The 19,338-nt window shown below is 40.9% G+C and overlaps 2 protein-coding genes across 2 annotated transcripts; both read left to right on the forward strand.

The window, feature by feature from the left end:
• Nucleotides 1-3,579: 3,579 nt before the first annotated feature.
• On the forward strand, nt 3,580-8,988 carry gatm (glycine amidinotransferase (L-arginine:glycine amidinotransferase)). Its single transcript, XM_030096829.1, has 9 exons — nt 3,580-3,706; nt 4,531-4,749; nt 4,844-5,039; nt 5,159-5,349; nt 5,553-5,690; nt 7,218-7,382; nt 7,470-7,533; nt 7,652-7,768; nt 7,854-8,988. The coding sequence occupies exons 1-9, from the start codon at nt 3,638-3,640 to the stop codon at nt 7,964-7,966; spliced, it is 1,272 nt and encodes a 423-aa protein (XP_029952689.1). The 5' UTR covers nt 3,580-3,637; the 3' UTR covers nt 7,967-8,988.
• A 5,306-nt stretch (nt 8,989-14,294) lies between these two features.
• Nucleotides 14,295-19,250, forward strand: LOC115392240 (very long-chain acyl-CoA synthetase-like). The gene is made up of 10 exons (XM_030096808.1): nt 14,295-14,757; nt 16,283-16,492; nt 16,622-16,780; nt 16,977-17,101; nt 17,205-17,399; nt 17,638-17,728; nt 17,817-18,015; nt 18,489-18,586; nt 18,708-18,838; nt 18,936-19,250. Exons 1-10 carry the CDS (start codon nt 14,295-14,297, stop codon nt 19,107-19,109), a joined length of 1,845 nt encoding a protein of 614 aa, XP_029952668.1. The 3' UTR covers nt 19,110-19,250.
• Nucleotides 19,251-19,338: the final 88 nt, after the last annotated feature.

The following is a 19,338-nucleotide window of genomic DNA, read 5'->3' on the forward strand; positions in this document are numbered from 1 at the left end:
AGAGGTCAACCTGCAATCTGACTCCATCACACTGCAGCATGAGGAAGGATGTTTTTCCTGCAGGTGGCGCTGTTTTCTTGAATGACTGCCACTGTCAGAGCCTGTCACCTTCCTCTAAAAACAGCCAAATAAAACAGGTTTTGATGATTTATTTCCTTTCCATACTGAACTTTTGATCGAAAACCATTTCATCTGGGTTTAAATGATAATTTATGGCTCCATGACAACAATTTATTGAGCAAAGCCTAAGGTCAAATTACATAGTTCCATGAAAAATTAACTTGAAGAAATTAAATGTTCAAAGTTTTGTCTCAAGATGTGCTACTTTTTTTTGACTTGTCATGATACAAAATAATACTTAACAATGTATCTTCTGCAGAAAGTAATTCGCTAAAAGAACATGTGTCTCAACTAAATTATCTATAAAGGTTTAAAAAGACTGCTAAAGATTGTCCAACACACTAAGATGAAATCTTTCTCTGCCTTTCCAGTGTTGTAATTGAATCACCTAATCAGAGTTTAACTTTAAGACATGCAACCAAAGTTTCTACTTTAGCCTTTAGACAGTCTTTTTTGATCACATGGTCTCACATCAGTTTTGTTCATGTTTTGACATTTTAGTGCTGGGTTTGATGCAGCACTGTGGACTGTCTTTATTCTTTAAATCGGAAAAATAAAGACACACATGAATGCTTCAGTGCGCTGCCTATTGAGGACGGGACACACCGGGGCTCGTGCAGACTTTAAACCCCAAAGCGATGTGTGTAGCTGTTGGAGCAATCGTTTAGTTTGTTCCAAAGTTTGTTGTGGAGACATGTTTATTGGTTTAACAGCGTGCAGAGAGCTCACACGCGCAGAGACGATGGGAGGAAGAATGTGAGCTGACCCAGAAAACCGCACGTCCAGTCGTCCGCCTCCAATGCTATTTTATCCGACTCGGGGTCAAGGGGCGCTGACCCCTGAACCCATCTCAGCTGACAAGATAGAAACGCAGACATAATCAATCATACACATTCCCACTCAGACATTCACAAGAACAGACAATTTAGAAACACACGTATGGGTTGTGAAAGCACAGAGAGAACATGCAACCTCTGCACAGATGAACCCCTCTGCTAAAAGTGCTGACCTCCACCACACTGTGAGGCTCATCAGCTCCATCATTTCCAGTTATTTTCCTTCATTGTACACTTCATTATAGTGATAATAGAGGCAGAAAAAAAGACTATAAAGAGTTTTTAGTTTGTTATGTTGTGAGCTCAATGTAAAAACTTCATAGAATTTTAGTTGCTGAGAAAGGAAACAAAGAGACAAAATCAATACTTTTCTTTAAAATGAAATATTTAATACTTGATTCTGAAATAAATCTTAGTATTGGTGCATGATTTGATTTCCTTCATTGCTGTAAATGTGACCGATTTGTGTTTTTCTACTTTTTTTTTTTTTTTTTATCCTTCCTGACCCCTGAGTGATGGTGAACAGCTGTTTGGCACAGATGCGGTCTCAAACTCATTGACACCAGAGCGGCAGAGGCCAAACTGTGACGCCTCTCTAGGCTGATAACACTTCTTTATGACACGTGGACTGACTTTGGCACCAGATCTATCTAGAAAGCCTTTTTATCAGTAAAATATATAAGCCCCGAGTCCCATCATTACTACACACTGTATTTGAATGAGTCATTGTAAGTCATCTTCCCGCCAAATGACTCATGTTCTTCCTCTTCAAGCTCAGTTTTAATTCACTAATTGCCAGTTGCTATGCTAGTTGCATAACAATTTCTGTGTGTTTGTATTGGTGTGCTGTTGTGTGTGTGTGTGTGTGAGTGTGTGTCACTTCAAAATGTAAGCATTACTCAGTGGGGTCTGGCAGGCAGCTCACAGTGATAGATGGTAATGAAATTGAGGGGTCTGACTGAAAGTTGATTAAAAGAGGGTGCTGATGAACTCAGGAGTTTCTACTGTTTGAAGCTGAAACGTGTGCACATGCAATGCTATATTTGCGTACAAACAAAAACGGATGAGACTTTTGACTAGGAAGAGAATCTGAGTCATAACTTCAAATCAAACACACAGACTGAAAGATTTGGTTAAATTTACATGACATGGAAAAGTCACGATTTCCCATTTATGCTGAGATCAGCAGGTGTTCAATGGGGTTTGATTAAATCACTCCGCAACAGGAAATACCAAATGAAATCTAAGAATCAAACCTCGTGTCGTTCTAGTTCAGCATTTTACTTTTGTTATGTGCTGTCTGACTTACTTTAATGTTGGGTGGCATATGTGACCAAAGCAGAAAATCACTAATGGACTTCAAAGAAATTTTCGATGAGGTGCATGCTTCAGATGTACAACATGACAGCATGTTTTTATTGGCCCAATAAAGTTGGAGCAGTAAAACAATTAGATTAGCTGGGCACAGGGCCCAGAAAAATGGAAATATACAAGTGCCCCAGATATCTCCAATGAGTAATAAATATAATCCCATTGAATAACATAACTTTGTTTCATTTGCAGCACAGCCAAAGTGTGAGAATAATCAAAGTTATGCTGAATCTTATCATCCTTGTGAAGTTGCCAGGCGGCCTGCAGAGATTTCTGGAGGTTTTTGTGTTGCACCTCAGCTCCGTCTTCATCTGCTTGGACAGATATTTTTCTTCCCCTCATGTGGTCATGAAATGACAAGTATAGCTTTTATTTTCCAATAATAATAATAATAATAATAAAAACCAGATCCTTTTAAGGATCTTTGCAACCACCGAAGAAGATACTGGTGAGAACTGAATGTATTTTTGACTCACATGAGGCAGAAATTGTTTTAGAGGGCAAAGTAATATCAGCGGTGATTGAGGTCTGTGGGTTGTGAAACCCTTGTGAGCACAGTCCAGCGAAGCATGTGGTGTCACAGCATGCACATGGCTGTCTCTATCGCCTTGATTATGTCACTATCTTCCTTTCAACCTCTTTTTCTGTTTTCCAGATTGATTGGAAAATGGTGCATAGTTGCAATCTTTAAAATAATTCAATAAAGATGTGAAAATACTGTGACACCAACTCAAAGGAACTCTTTATTGGTGCCTGTTTAAACTCATTTTTTACTATTTTTTTTCTATTGTGAGCAAAGAAAAGAGTGATACAAAGAGTGAGATTATTGTTGAAAAAAAAACTTTTACATTGCATAAACAACTTTTTTTTTTCAAAGGTTCAGTTTTTGCAGATAATCATTTTTCATTTATGCAGAAGAAGAAAAAAATACACAATAGTGACTTGTCCTCCAGTTTGCTTCTCTAAATGTCACTTGCAAAAGTAACAACTTCCAAGTGTCTCTGCAGGATAAAACAATCCGCTCTCTGAATTGACTGTGCCATCGAGGTGCAGATGTTGTCCTTGGAAACTTAATGCTGCTGCCCCAGTTGATAAGAATTTGCTGGCATAAGGGATTGTGTTTCAGAAATGCTTTTTCTCAAGTCACGTTGCTCCACAACGCGAAGGCGACCAATGGTCTTCCAGGCACGTAGGAGCGCCGCTATAAAGCCCGGCGGAGGGCTGAGGCGTCTTCATTGATGAGCAGACCGAGAGGTGGACCCTGCGCGGCCGCGTGATTTTCACTGACACACTCACTATTACATTGGACAATGCTGCGAGTCAGATGTCTGAGAGGAGGTAGCAGGGGGGCCGAGGCTGCCCATCTGATCGGAGCCATGGTTGGTATCACGGTGGTTTCATCTTTTATTTATCTTCTGTCTCTGTCTCTCTTTTTAACCTCTTTGTTAATTTAGAAACAAGTATTTCTTTTTTTTTTTTGCTTTTTTTGTAAGAAAAAGAAAAGAGAGAGGGGGGAAAAAAAGGCACATGTGAATAAAGAAAACGTTGTCTTCACTCGTTCGCATCTCAGCTGAGATGTATTGATTTATTCGTTGATTTGAGCAAATTGACTGCACTGCAGAAGTCTGCAGGAGGGTGAAATTCAAAATATTGGATTGAAAAAGAAATGCACACACCTTAATTGCGAAGACAATGCTTGGTTGACTTGCTTTTCTTGATGGTGGAGAGATCTTTTTCTTTTTTTCCGGGGGTGGGTTGGGGGGTCCCTGAGTGACTGAGCAGCTGCGGGCCACAGATGCGCTCCCAGAGCTGGTCCTGAGCCAGATAACGCGTAATAACACGTGTACATTGGCAGCAAACTACTGCGGTCACTTCTCACTAAATCCTATCTAATCAGCTGACACCCCTACACTGCATCCTGATTACTGTCATGTAATCTTGCTGTATCTGAGCTGCCTGGAGGCGAGGATCTGACCATATCACCTCTGATTTCACCTCATGGCTTCCTTTCCAACTTACTGGGAACTTTAAAAAAAAAACGAAAATCATCCAAATTCTACACAGCAACTCATAATCTACAGTCTATCCTTGAAAAAAAAAAAAAGAGTGTATCAGGTTTGATTATTTGAATCTCCCCTGCAATTGTTTTTCCCAGCACAAAACTGCCATTTGTGTTTCAAAAAGTAACTTTCTCCCTCCTCAGATCGGTCGGTCAGTCACTGGCTGGGTGCAGAGGGCTTTTGAGAGCTCTTCCAGTGCAGCAGCTGCACAGACCCGTCATGCAGTTGAAGAGGAACATGTTACTGAGCCAGTGCAGCAGGAATGCCCTGTCTGCAGCCACAATGAATGGGACCCTCTTGAGGAGGTGATTGTGGGCCGAGCTGAAAACGCCCAGGTGCCTCCATTCACTGTGGAAGTGAAAGTAAGTCGTGACACAGCGTGAAAGTTTTGTAAAACCGCTGGAATTGTAAGTGTGAGACAGTCAGACTAACTGCAGGTTGTCGTGTTGTGAACAGGCTAACACATATGAGAAGTATTGGGCCTTCTACCAGAAGTATGGGGGCCAGTCTTTTCCTGCGGACCACTTAAAAAAAGCTGTTGCTGAGATTGATGAAATGTGCAATATTCTGCGTCATGAAGGTGTCACAGTGAGGAGGCCAGAGCCCATCGACTGGTCTCTGCAGTACAAAACTCCTGACTTTACATCTACAGGTAAAAACACAACATGCACAAATAATGTTCTGTAAAATGTTGTTGTCTGATGGTAAAAACTATTGGGTTTCATGAAGTATTCTCCATGACGTGAATCTGTATTGTTGAATCTTCTGCAGGAATGTATGCAGCCATGCCTAGAGACATCCTTATGGTTGTGGGAAATGAGATTATTGAGGCTCCGATGGCCTGGAGGTCTCGTTTCTTTGAGTATCGAGCTTACAGACCTTTGATCAAGGAGTACTTCAGAAAAGGTGCCAAATGGACCACTGCTCCGAAACCCACCATGGCTGATGCTCTGTATGATCAGGTGAGGGGATTTCTGATGAGAACAACTTCATCCACCAGTGCTGCACATGTAGTGAGCCATGCCTTCAGTGAAATGTCTTGTATAGGTTGTTTATGTGAGCACTGGAGTACTTTGCCCTTTGCAGTTTATTACACCAATTTGTGACGAGAGACTACACGTTCGTGCTTGATTGCTGTTGTTTAAATCACTGTTTTGTCTCTCAGGACTACCCCATACGCACCGTGGAGGACAGACACAAGTTGGCCGCGGAGGGGAAGTTTGTGACCACAGAGTATGAGCCCTGCTTCGATGCTGCAGATTTTATCCGAGCTGGGAAGGACCTTTTCGTCCAGAGGAGTCAGGTATGAAGCCCGCAGAGACATGCACTGAATCACTGATAAGATGAAGTCATAAATAACATGCTGTCAATATGAAAACGTGTTTTTTGAGTGTTTATTACTGTTTTTTTGTTGTTGTTGTTTTTTTTTTTTTTGACATGGTTAATATTTTCTGAAGACCAAGATCAAAGACTGTTTTTAATGTTTTTCAAATTTGTCAAACATGTCAGACTGAATCAATCAAATATTCAGCATTTGTACTTTATGACCTGACAGAGCTGGGACCTAGATTATTTTTGGAAATGACCCAACTAGCAGTATTCATCTTCTCCTCTAGATGGCAGCATCACACCAGCTCAGGATTAGATAGCCTGCATCAAAACAGTCAACTCCAGAGATTCTTGTTCCGGATTAAATCCAGTACCATTGGGCCTCTGTAGGACTTTTGATGAAGCCAGTCTTGTATTTTCTTAAAATAATTGCAGATGTGGTTTTGTTGAAGTCTGAACCAACAACCAAGCCTCAAATTCTGAACAATGTGGACCAGATATTTATCTGTGGGCTGTCTAAAAGCAATTTAGGTATAGTTTTGGCAAACTCCAATTTGTCTTGCACTTCTGGTGATTTCTGTACCTTTTGAACGTTCACATATCTTTAACAGTGAACTTAGGACTTCTCACCGTCAGTGATATCTCGGTGTACGATTACCTGCCTGACCGAATGGCTCATCAATCTTCACAGCTTTATCTGACTTCAAGCAAATCAGTGAATATGTAATCCATTTGTGACTGTGCATTACGAAGGCAGCGGCAATCTCCAAAACTTTGAATGTGTCTGTATTTTTTTAAATGATCTATTTATTTGTCATTAATGAACTTCTTAGGAAGTCTGCTTCCTTACGGTCTTCGAGTTTCAGTTAGAATTTGTTTAAAGAGGCTGAATGTTGTGGATCTTTGCTGGTTCCAGTTGAGTTGGATGCATTTTTTTTGCTACGTAGGATAATATGTTAATCATTTTTGTGCTTATGGGATCGAGTGCGCGAACAGAGAGTCAAAGCCGTGGAAACCCAACAGGACTGTACACCAATATATGTTTTCTTTGGCCCACGGTTCTTTCAGCTTGTGTTGTTGTTCACTCTGACGTCCCACACAAGCTGTAACAGCTTAACTCTTCATAGGGCGCTCAATAAAATACAGTTTTAGGAAGTAACATCTTTTTAAAAGTGCAAAAAAAAATGAGCTTTACTAATTTTTATAATGGTAAAATTTATGTAATTTGGATGAAGTTTCATATAAATATTTTACAACTTTTTAGAACTTGAGTTAAATAAGTCTTTGAACTTGAGGAATTTAAAGATCAGTGCCATGGTCATGATGCACCAGTGCTCAAAACAAAGGATTCGACAACATTGTACCAATCCCTCTTTGTATTCAACTATTTTTTTTGTCTTTGTTCACCAGATTTGCTCTACTGTAGATTTTTGTCGTTTTCAACTGGAAATGCAGCCTTAATTAGCCATTCAGACCTTTGACTTCACATCATTGTTTACAGGTTACAAACTACATGGGAATCGAGTGGATGCGTCGCCATCTGGGCCCTGACTACAACATTCACATCATCTCCTTCAAGGACCCGAACCCCATGCACATCGACGCCACTTTCAACATCATTGGGCCGGGCTTGGTGCTGTCAAACCCCGATCGTCCGTGTCGCCAGGTACGGTGCATTAGCCGACTGGTGTTCATTTCATTTTGAAGACACGCCACGGCACCTGATGTTCTCGCTCTTTGTTCTTCACCTCAGATTGACATGTTCAAGAAGGCTGGCTGGACTATTGTGAAACCTCCAACACCTCAGATTCCTGAAGGTTTGTTCTCAAGCAGAAACGTCTCTGATTATATGAAAGATAGATATCTTTAGGTATTCAAACATTTACCTAAATATATATATATATATATATATATATATATATACTTTCTTGTCAGATCACCCACTGTGGATGTCCTCCAAATGGCTGTCCATGAACGTCCTCATGTTGGATGAGAAACGTGTCATGGTTGACGCCAATGAAACCACCATTCAGAAAATGTTTGAAAGCCTTGGTGAGTCAATCAATGATGCTCCAGCTCTCCTCTTTCTGATCCAGGTTTCCCAGTTTTGTAAAGTGTATGTGTGCTTCCCACGCAGGTATCAAGACCATAAAGGTGAACATTCGTCATGCCAACTCCTTGGGTGGTGGCTTCCACTGCTGGACAACCGATGTCCGCCGCCGTGGTACCCTGCAGTCCTACTTCCATTAGCCTTGCCAGAAATAGACAGTTTCTATTGAGCTTTGAAAATTAAAGCCTCATTCTGGAGTCGTAAGCCCACCGTAATGAACTTTTTTTTTTTTTTTTTTTTTTTTTTTGCTGTCTGTCAATCAACAGCAAACACGTCGGTAAAAGAGAGGCAAAACCTTATGCAATTATCAAAACGTGCATTTTATTTGTAGTTGGTCTCATCTGATGCAACTCAAAATTTAACACAGTATTTTTTCAAATTTGTGAGGAAATTAAAAAAGAAACTGAGGCAAATCATTACAGGTGGCATCAAAACCTCTTTTTTTCCGGATTGTTTCTTTATGTCCTAAGTGAACATTTGTGGATTGTTTTGATTTGACATCGCTGTATATCACAGTGTCTTTGCAAACAGCTTTGTTCAGAGATAAATAGTATGCTCAATAGCAACAAATGAACATCACTTTTCTTTAATCCATAACCTCAATATGAACTGCATTTCTGGCCTGGCTTATACATGCTTGTGGCTTACACATCTGGAAGCCATAGCTCTGAGGACAAGGTACAATTTGGTATGTGAATGTCATCTAACTAGGGAACAGGAGGATAGAGACTACCTCCGCATGAAAACTCAAAAACCACAGTATGCTTCTTTTCCAAAATATTTTTTTTTTATTTAAAGGAATGTATACAACTGTTATGTAGGTCATTGAACAATTTTAAGTTTTTATCATTAGCTTATTACTGTGAAAAGATAAAAAAAATTGAGCACAAAATTGAGTACAAAAGGTTCTGTTTATATTTTTCATAGTCTTTATTGGATTTCCCAACAATTAGTGTTTTTATATATATATACTTCAAAATATGTGGTCCATATCAGATATTGTATACCTTTTGCCTCTGTTATTTTCTTCTCTTGCAAATCTGGGCCAGTTTTATGCTACTAGTCATTCTCACCGAACTGCTTTGCTGCTTTTGTGTGCAAACAATGTCTTAAGAATGTGTGAAGATTTCTGGCTTAGGATTCCTTTGCTGGAGACAGAGTGGGATAAAGATGTCTGACTGCGTTGAAGTCAACTTCAAAACAGCAAATTCAAGGAAAGTTGTGACTCGACAAAGGAATGCAATTGATGTTTTGTATTATTCAGTGTAATTAAATGTGATTAAAACAGGTTTTCTGTGTGGCTGTGTGAGACATTGACATACAAAATATGAGGGATGTACAAGGAGAAATGACCTGGCACAAATGTGAAACACATTAGCGTACAGAGCTAAAATAGACACAACAGGAACACAAAGATCTTCTTCTTCTATACTTGCTTCCTATAATTATATACATGCAACTGCATCATAGCTCCTGCATGAATCATAGCCAGAAACTATGTCATGAACAAATAAATAAGGCAAACAGCCACAGTTTGAATATAAATTGAGGAGCTGCTGCATGAGCTCATCAGTGAATTTAGCAGTTTGGAAGATGCAAATACATAATTCAAGAAAAAACGATGTACAGTTGCAAACTGATTTTCAACTTCATTTTCTCATCCAACGTGGCTTAGAACTATGCATGAGTAATATCTGCATAATAGTGATCAATTTTAGACTGGCAGAAACATTTTGTCTAAACAATAAAATTTAGGGTATAGTGCATACACTTTGGACAGGCTGCCATCCATCATATGGCAAGCACGCATTTCAGAGAGGATATCAGAGTACTGAGAGGAAACACAGGCAGGCACAGGGAGAACATGCAGTCTCCTCAAAGAAATTCCTCCTATTCCAGCAAGGACTCGACCCGGGAACATCCTTGTGACCGTGCTCGGTACCACGCCACAGCGATGTTCTGTGCCTTCCTGTGAGGCAACGAGATCAAGGGAAGGTAGGGGGCAGTTGGTGATGTTCTGAGCCGTGTTAACTATGGTGAGTCTTCCTATCTGCTGTTTTATAGCTGGCAAACCAAACACACATGCAGTAGGTCAGGATGCTCTCCATGGAGCATCAATAGAAGGCCATTAGCAGTCTTTTGGGAAAGTCGTTGCTTCTGAGGACCCTTGGAAGTGCAGTCTCTAATCAGAAACCCTCTCCACTGTCCGCCCTGTCCACCTGCTGTGGGCTGGTGAGTTCAGAGCATCCCTCGCATGTGGCTGCACCTCAAAGCGGGTGAAGAAGAAGACAGCGCTGCAGCTGCTGGGAGACATTATCAGGCCTGGCTTTAACAGTTCTGGATGTGGTTGGAGCACTTTTCCTGAAGAGGATGTATGCTGGTGCGATGAGCAGGGATATGCGGTCTGACTGGCCCAGATGTGACCACTTAGCGCTGAAGCCCAGTATGTTTGAGTACACCTTGTCCAATGTGTTGTCTCTCCTGGTAGCACACTGCACATGCTGATGGAATTTGGGAAGCACAGTCTTTAAGTCAGAATTTTTTTTTTTATCATTGCAAAGCTTTCAAAGTTTTTTCCCAGTGAATTTCGACAACGAGAGGAGCAAGACTGCATTACAATGTCAGGCTGGTAATATATCTTATGTTCAACCTTGGTGGACCACAGTGCCCACCTTGAACAAGACGTCTATACGCTGAGTATTTGGACTCAGCTCTCACACTGGAAGTACACAGACCTGCTAGCCCACAGAAGCGGTTCTGTCTCTCTATTCTCCCTGAACACCTTCCTCAAGCCATCTGGACGCGGTCATAGACCTTCTCCAGATCTACAAAACACAAACTAGTTTGGCAAACTTCCATGACCCACGCCAGCTGAAATGACTTTTCATTTTTCTCAAACTCAAAGAAATAATGCCTGAGTCCTCCCTGCGCAACATCTTGTGTTTCTTTGTGTGCGTATACCATCCGGTTTCAGGTGACCTCTTTCTACACGGGAAGAGCGACAAAATGAACAAACTAATCATTTGAAATTGGTTTGGAGAATAAAGTCAGCCTGGATTTGAAGACTCTGGCATTTGGATACATGTGTACAAGCTGATCTTTCCCCTGGAGCTTCGTGTTCAGCTTATTCATGTGTGAAAACCTGTTCACAGCAAAAGAAGACAACCAAGCCAGTTCACTGACAGTGACCCCACCTCCAAAACATGTCAGCTCAATAAACCACTGACGCCACTATTCTTTTTTTCATCAATACGGGGAATTAAGTGAACATAAAATACCTGAACCGACTGAAAAGTCCTGTTTTTCTGACTCTAAGTCACAAGAAAATGCAAACACACCAGAAAGCAATTTTGATCAAAAATATTTAACCCTTTTGAACTGATCTCATTATTTCAGGCTTCTACTGAAATTTTATATACACTTAATGTATTGTCTCTAATCTGTGGAGTCGCTCCTTTCATTTATTTAAGTGTTTCTTTTCGGCATGAAGTGGCGGAGTGCCCACATGTTAAATGTAGCAGGTGTGGTTGTTGAAATGAAGGAACACTGGATTCTGATAGTGGCATCAAAGAAAAAATTATAATATGATGAAACATCACAAAGAACTTCAAGAAACATTTTTGTAAATGTCATCAACATATTTGAAAAAAAAGTGTGAAATCATTAATTTCATGCAAGATTAGAGTCAAATTATTTTAGCTTCGTCTGAGCTTCATATAAATTCTTGCATGTTTGTAAAACTTATCTTTATTGTCCAAATAACTTCTCCACTCACAGATAAAAACTGTTACACAGCTCCAAAACTTTCAGGAATTTTCTTCATTGCTGAGGAATTTTGCGAGACAGAGCCACAGATGTGGAGTCAAAGCTTCGACGCCACACAAGGAGGTTTTATTTTAGGATGGAAAAAGATACAGAAGAGTCAGCAGACTGAGAGTCAGGCTGGCGCTCACACACAACTCCGACATTCTCTGCTATGGCTTCAGTCAACCCAGTTTACAACACTCATGAGAATAACATCTGTTAGACTTTCTGACATATCAAGAAGTTGAATGATCATTTATAGTCGTACGACGTCCTGATCGGTTTGTGTGTCCGCTGTGTGATAAATCCTCCTCTTGCAAAAAATGCCAAATAGGACAGAAGCAGCAAACATTATAGCAATAAGACAGTTGTTTTTTTCTTGTGCCCAATTTGTTGAACCTTTCAGACTATCTCACAAAAATGACAGTCAGCTATAAAGTAATGGACCTTTGTGTCTGAGGTTCTTGCACTTTTTATGAAAGAGAATAAAACTTAATCTTGGTAGTTAATCTTCAAACTGATAACTATGTGAGCCAGTTTGTTTACAGTTCATAAAAGGGTTTTCTTATATAGCTTCCTTCCATGTTTGAGGCCTATGAATTCTCCTTAAGTGTGAATTTGACAGTGTGTGACAGTGCAAATTGTGATTTTTTTTTTTAACAAGGTAGAGCAATTTACAATCCATTTCATTTCAGTTCTCCTTTTTGGGCATAAAAATATGAAGTTAGTTTTGTTGTGGCCATTTTTGGGATAAATCTCAAATGTTGTGAATTTGGCTCTATGAGTGTTATTGATGACGTTTAGTAATGTTCACGATGCGGAACATCTGCTCACACACATAGGTCAAGCCTGGCAGTGCTTTCTGTGCCGTCCCCCCAAGGTTTGGAAATGTGACTTCGTCAAGAGAAGCATAGAAGTCATTCAGAGAGTTGAAATTCTCCTTTAAGACGGAGTCAGATTAAAGATAGTCAAATCCTAATTGCAACTCCTGTTATGCAGTTAGAGCTTGAGCCTGGTGTGCAGGACACCAGCTCATGTGACTTGTCATTTGCTGTATTTCTTCAAAATTCAGGTGAAGTCTTTTTACATGGCTGGAGTGACAAAATGAGTGAAAGAATAATTTGAAATGGGTTTGGAGAATAAAGTTAATCTGGGGTTGAAGCCTTTGACATTTGTGTTACATACAAACCCATTCAGCTTATTCATGTCTGAAAAAAATGTTCTCAGACAACAACAAACTCTCAAAGTCAGTTCTTGTTGTTCAGTTCAGGAAATCTGTCAGATTTATTTATTAATTCCAAAATGTACTGATTACCTCTTTGAGGCCCCACACTGAACCAGTGACAGACCTGGTGATCTGCAAGGAATGGACTGGAGGTCATAAAGAGGACATGCAGAGAGACATCGGGAAGAGAGGTTTGCATGGAAGAGGGGGACAGATGAGATGCATCAGATACTAATCTGATGAGCAGGGAGGAAACACACAGGAGGGACAAGTGTGTGGAGACACGGTCAAGACAGGTGAGACATTTTAAAGGAAAACAGGAATAATGAAAATAGCACACAATGAGTTTTTAAAGTTTTTGGGACTTCCCACTGTGTTTTGCCCAATGATTCACCATAAATATTTGTATGAGTCAACTGATCCAAATATGGGGTGTATTTTTCAAAATTATCCAGGTAGTGAGGCATAAAACTGAAATAACTTAGCAGTTGTAGATAGTCGTAGCATTATTTTAAAGAAAATATTGATGGGCATTTGCTTTTCTTTGCTTGTTATTATTTATTGTGAATATTTGTTTTCATTTATTGATAACAATAAATAAATAAATAAATAATACCAACAGCTGACAACAGCTGAAACTTCTAAAAACAAAATGTTTTTAGGATGAGCCTTCTGACACCCAAAATAAATACAGTTCTGAACTAGTGCCCTCAAGAACTTAAGAGAGGAATGAAAACACTTATCACAACAACTGAATGCTATTTTTTCAATTTTCTCTTTTCCAAATAGGATCCCAGTGATTCTATCTTGATATGTTGATAGGTTTAGATGACTGTCTTTAAAACTCCCTTGTCCATTTGTATTCTTATTTAAAGCAGTACAGCTGGTGTTATGTTATGTTGCTTCATAGTTGCTTAAAGAAAAAGACTGCTACTGCTTGAGGCAGAGGTGGAGTGGTGGAACGGTGTTAACATGGGCAATGCCTGAACATGCCCATGTTGACAAAATCTTTGGATATGAAGTGGTTTGTGTTTCCAGATCGTCGATTGTCAATTACACACATTATCCAATCATCATGCAGAATCCGCCCAGGCCCGCCTCCTGCCCCATGGACCTCCAGAGACGCACCTGAGGGGCATTATGATCAGTATCTGATTATAAAAGATAACGGAAACCCTGGCGATCTTATCAGAATTTCAACAGCAGTGACAACAAGCTGCCCCACCCCCCCGCCGCTCCGATCCACCTGTCAGCTCCTTCCCGGCTCGGAGTGGTCGATCGGAACGGGAGCCGGTCTGAACCGGAGGACACATGTTGATGCTCTCTAACGCAGGACAGAGAGCTGTTCAAAGTTCAGGGCTGCGCGTTCAATTCAAAGTTGGGCCTTCCAGGACTCTGACAGCGGCCGCACTGCTCCGACACAAAGCCCCGGCAAAATAATGGCTGCTTTGATTATCGCGTTCACCGTTTTGGCAGTTTTGCCTCTTGTGCTTTACTTCATTAACCCTTATTTTTGGGAGGATTTTAAGTTCGCAGTCACTCTGATTCGTATTGGTGTGCGTTTGAACCAAATTGGAAAGAAGTTTTACAGCGTTTTGGACTGTTTTCTGGACAAGGTGGCCAGCCACCCTCACAAAACCTTCCTGCTGTTTGAAGAAAGCTCCTACTCCTACAGCCAAGCCGACAAGGAGAGCAGCAAGGCGGCCAGGGCGCTGTCCGGGTGCCTGGAGCCCGGCGACACGGTGGCGCTGCTCCTCGGGAACGAGCCCATGTTCGTGTTTCTGTGGCTGGCCGCCGCCAAGCTGGGGTGCACCGCCGCGCTCCTCAACTGCAACCTCCGGTCCAAGTCCCTGCTGCACTGCTTCTCCTGCTGCGATGCCAAAGTCCTGGTGGCTGGGGCCGGTGAGTCCGGAGAACGCGCCGCACGCGCGCTCTGAGCCGTTTCACAATATGTTGGTCGAGTGCAGGAAAATAATCAATGAATATTTAAAGGCAAAAGTATAATGAGGTTAATACTGGTCCGAATATATTTTGAATCGTCTGAAAAAGTATGTCGTCTAAGGAAAAGAATGTGTCACCACTTGTTTTTTTTAATGCCTAAAATCCTGAAAACTGAGCAAATTCACCTGTAGAGAAGTGACGGGAGTCACGTGCTCACTGGTCTTTATTCCATTAGTTGTGTTGTTTGGGATTTATTAGAACATAAGCATTGATTGGGAATAATCGATAACCCGCGAGCCATCGTACTATCCTGGAAAACCCTCCTCTTTTCACTTCTCAGCCAATCAACAGGTGAACTCACCGGTGCGTCTCAGTGTTGCCATGGTAACAGTATGACTGACAGGCTTCTGGGCGCCCCTGACCTGATGCCTTCACTCGACCTCAGATAACTTTTTATGAATGGTTTGCGGCGGTTAAAGTTCCTAGCAATTATTCCGTTTGGAACGGGTCAAATATGTGTGTGTTATTTTACTGCTTTACAGCAAATAGTAATTTACTCTAAATGCGTTACTCTCAATACAGTATTGACTTTAAAATCGCCATGAATTCCAGTCTGTCGTTTCTAAACGCATTTTATTTTTATGCATAAACAAACCCCCACCACAACCCGTCAGACAGCATTTTATCCATTTACACAAAAAATGCAAAATATAGTCCAATTAACTAGAACAATAACAAAATGACAATAACACTAAGATGAGTAAAATAAAAGTTATATTAAAGAATAAAACGGTTCTACTTTGTCTCCAGTCACTGATATGTAATCAAAAGTAAGCAGCTGGCAATCAAGGCCAATTATACTCTTTGTCCCAGACTTTGAGAGGTACAGGGGGAACCGTCTTTCTTTATATGTAACGCATTTAAAAAGAAAAGGCTCTCCAGTTCTGCAAGAAGCTGAGAGAACTATCCAAATAGACACACAGTGTGCAAATATGACAACCTGTCTTATTTTTTGCTGGTAAAATACCATGAAAACACAATTGCAGCAAGTCAGTGCTGGTAAAATTATTGCATTAAAATCAAAAAGTTATTGGATGGTTCTCTGTGAAATCATAAAAGGACATGCACACTTGGTAAAGCTGAATTCAAGCATGACCACAGTCATTCACCTTTAATGTGTCACCTGAGAGCCAGGTGCTCCAGTGTTGTGACTCTACAGCAGTTTCCCAGAGGTAGAACACTGTCCAGACTCCCTCAGTGTAGAATCCACTCGGTGTATGCTGGATTGCTTCACAACGGACTCCAAAGTTGATGTGGATGGATGCCCATTCCACTGGTCACTGTCATTTTGACACAGAACCATCGTTAATTATTTTAATGCCTTTTGTATACAATAAGGAGCACATTGTTAAGTTTGGGTTTCTTTTATGTACATTGCACCGACATGGATTAAGGTCTCACAGGTTTTCTGATGTCTCCTCTTCAGACCTGAAAGCAGCCGTGGAGGAGATACTGCCCACTTTAAAGGAGCAGGGGATCCGAGTGTTTATCCTCAGTGAACACTGTGATGTGGAGGGCATTGAAAGCCTCTCTGACAAAATCAACAACGCTTCAGATGAACCTCTTTCTCCTCAGCTGAGAGCAAATCTGACTCTGAAGAGTCCTGCATTATACATCTTCACCTCTGGAACCACAGGTAATCTGACACGTTTATCTGACCTTGACCTCTGATCTGGGCTCATAATTTGCTCACGGAGATGTCTGAGTGACAGAAGTCAAGCAAAATTCTCATAGATTGTATCCTAATGATTTTCTTACTTTTAAGGTCTACCCAAGGCAGCTGTGATCGACCATGACAGGATATGGAAGGCGACCTTCCTGCAGTTTATGGTCGGTGTACGCTCAGATGACATAGTTTACATTAACCTGCCACTTTACCACACCGCTGGTTTCCTGATGGGACTCACTGGAGCCATAAACCTGGGTAAGACAGAAAAAAACCACAACTGAAAGCCCAAATGAATCTTGGCGATAACAAAGTGTAAAGTGTATGACCTCCAATAACAGGCTGTGTTGTTTGTATTGTGCTTAAATATTAAAGTCAAGTATAAAGTTTTCAACACTCCCTGAGCTGTTGGTGCCAACAGGTATTTTCACTGCCGGTGTCTCTTTATTTGTAGGCATCACTATAGTTTTAAGACGCAAATTCTCTGCCTCCAACTTTTGGGATGACTGCAGAAAGCATAATGTGACTGTCATTCAATACATTGGAGAGATTATGCGGTATCTCTGTAACACGCCAAAGGTAAAAATCAGCACAAAGTCCCATTTCCATCTATAAAACGGTCAGTACGTTTATCATACACGTTAAACAGAGGTGATTTGTCATGTGTGTTTTTCCCACTCAGAAAGACAATGACAGGGATCACAAAGTGCGGCTGGCTGTGGGGAACGGCATCAGGGCAGACGCGTGGGCTGAATTCCTGCAGAGATTTGGGGATATTCGTGTCTGTGAATGCTATGGAGCAACCGAAGGAAACGCTGGCTTTGTCAACTACATTGGAAAAATTGGAGCGATCGGCAAAGAACACTTTTTGTACAAAGTAAGAAAACAACAAATTCTGGTCATTTGCTCAGTTGAGTTTCTCTGAGGGTTAACCTCTGTCTAGACTTCACCAGCAATTTATCGACATTGCAGTCGATGATTTGTGAGTTTTGACTGCAATGATTATTCATTCATCAGTGTTCCGTCCTGATTTCTCTTGCTTGTGGTTGTTTGTGTGGGCCAATCCCAATTGATGATGAAAAATAACATGCTTTATTTTTTAAATTCTTTTGCAGAAAACTTGCCCATATTCCCTCATCAGGTATGACACCGAGAAAGAGGAACCAGTCAGAGACTCCAAAGGGTTTTGCATGGAAGTCCCAGTGGGTGAGGCAACCCCTCCAGAGTTTGACGACCCCTCCTAAACTTGAAGCTCCTGCGAAAACTTTGCGGTGTTTGTTGCTTTCGCTCGTAGGAGAGACGGGTTTGCTGATAGGAAAGATCGGAAAGGGAACAGAATTCACCGGCTACGCCAAAAATAAGCAGCAGACAGAGAAGAAGAAGCTGAGAGATGTGTTTGTGAAGGGAGACCTGTACTTTAACAGCGGCGACCTGCTCAGGATCGACAAAGAGGGTTTCGTCTACTTCCAGGACCGCATTGGAGACACTTTCAGGTCAGTGCATTAACTTTGGCAAGCAAACAAACAGTGGGGACAAAAATAAATGATTAGATAACCATATCATTTGTGTCACACAGCCTCCATTGATCAGATGTTTGTAAGCTTGTGAGTGGGTGTTGCTGAAATACTTTACATGCCATAATCAGTGATGACTTTGGCTCCACTGAGTTTGAAAAGTACGACTGATTCCAATACTGGAAAATGAATTTAAGATGCAAGAAAAGCAATGCATTTATTTAAAAGTAATTGCCTTTAATTTATGTAGAAGTTATGATTCTACTGTTTGCAGACAATGGTCAAATTTGTATTACTTGGAAATCAGGCATGCTTCATAAATGAAATAATACTAGCATTAATGGTTTTTGTGTTTAAATTAAAATTAAAAAAAAAAAAAATGCTCCAGAGCTAGGACAAAGGACTGCAGTTAAGCTATTTATTTACTTAGTGTGTTTTGTAATCTCATACAGGTGGAAAGGAGAAAATGTGGCAACCACAGAGGTGGCTGACCATTTGGTCATGCTGGACTCTGTGGAGGAGGCTAATGTCTATGGTGTGAAAGTGCCAGGTGATTCTGCTATTTATTACCATTCACGAGCAATTTGAGTCCGAGTTGGCCTGGAAAAAAAAAAAAGCTTGTGGACTTCCATGTAATCAGGTGCTTTTTTCTTCTTTTTTTTTAAACCTAGGTCATGAAGGACGAATTGGGATGGCAGCGCTGAGGCTGAAAGAAAACATGGACTTTGATGGAAAAGCAATTTATCAGCACGTCAAAAACTGCCTTCCAAGCTATGCAAGACCACGCTTCATTCGCTTACAGGTAAAAAGTCATGTTGAGTATAAATACAAAATTATTCTGTATGTGTCTAAATAATCTACCACCATTAATCATAAAATGACCGTTTCGTTCTCCTCAGGACGCACTGGCAGTGACCGGGACGTACAAACCGATGAAGATGAAGCTGGCAGAAGAGGGCTTCAACCCCGCCGTCATCGAAAATCCTTTATTCTTCTTGCAGGATGGCCAGGGATACATTCCCATGACTCAGGAGATCTTTAACTCCATCACAGAAGGTTCACTCAGGCTCTGAGCTCAATGATCATTACTGGCTTGTCAACATGCTGGTTTTAGGAAATACAGAATACTGAAGTAATCATCTTAAAGAAATCAAGATGCTGATGCTGCAGATGTGCAGAGATCTTATATTTTATCCCTTATAGGAATCGTTTTGAAAATGTGCCTCACTATTAATAAAGTTTAAGTCCTCATAGTTCATTGTTCACCATTTCATTGTACTCGCTGCCCCTAAATTGCTTAAA

Source organism: Salarias fasciatus, chromosome 1 (assembly GCF_902148845.1).
Source record: "Salarias fasciatus chromosome 1, fSalaFa1.1, whole genome shotgun sequence".
In the NCBI taxonomy this organism is placed as follows: Eukaryota; Metazoa; Chordata; class Actinopteri; order Blenniiformes; family Blenniidae; genus Salarias; species Salarias fasciatus.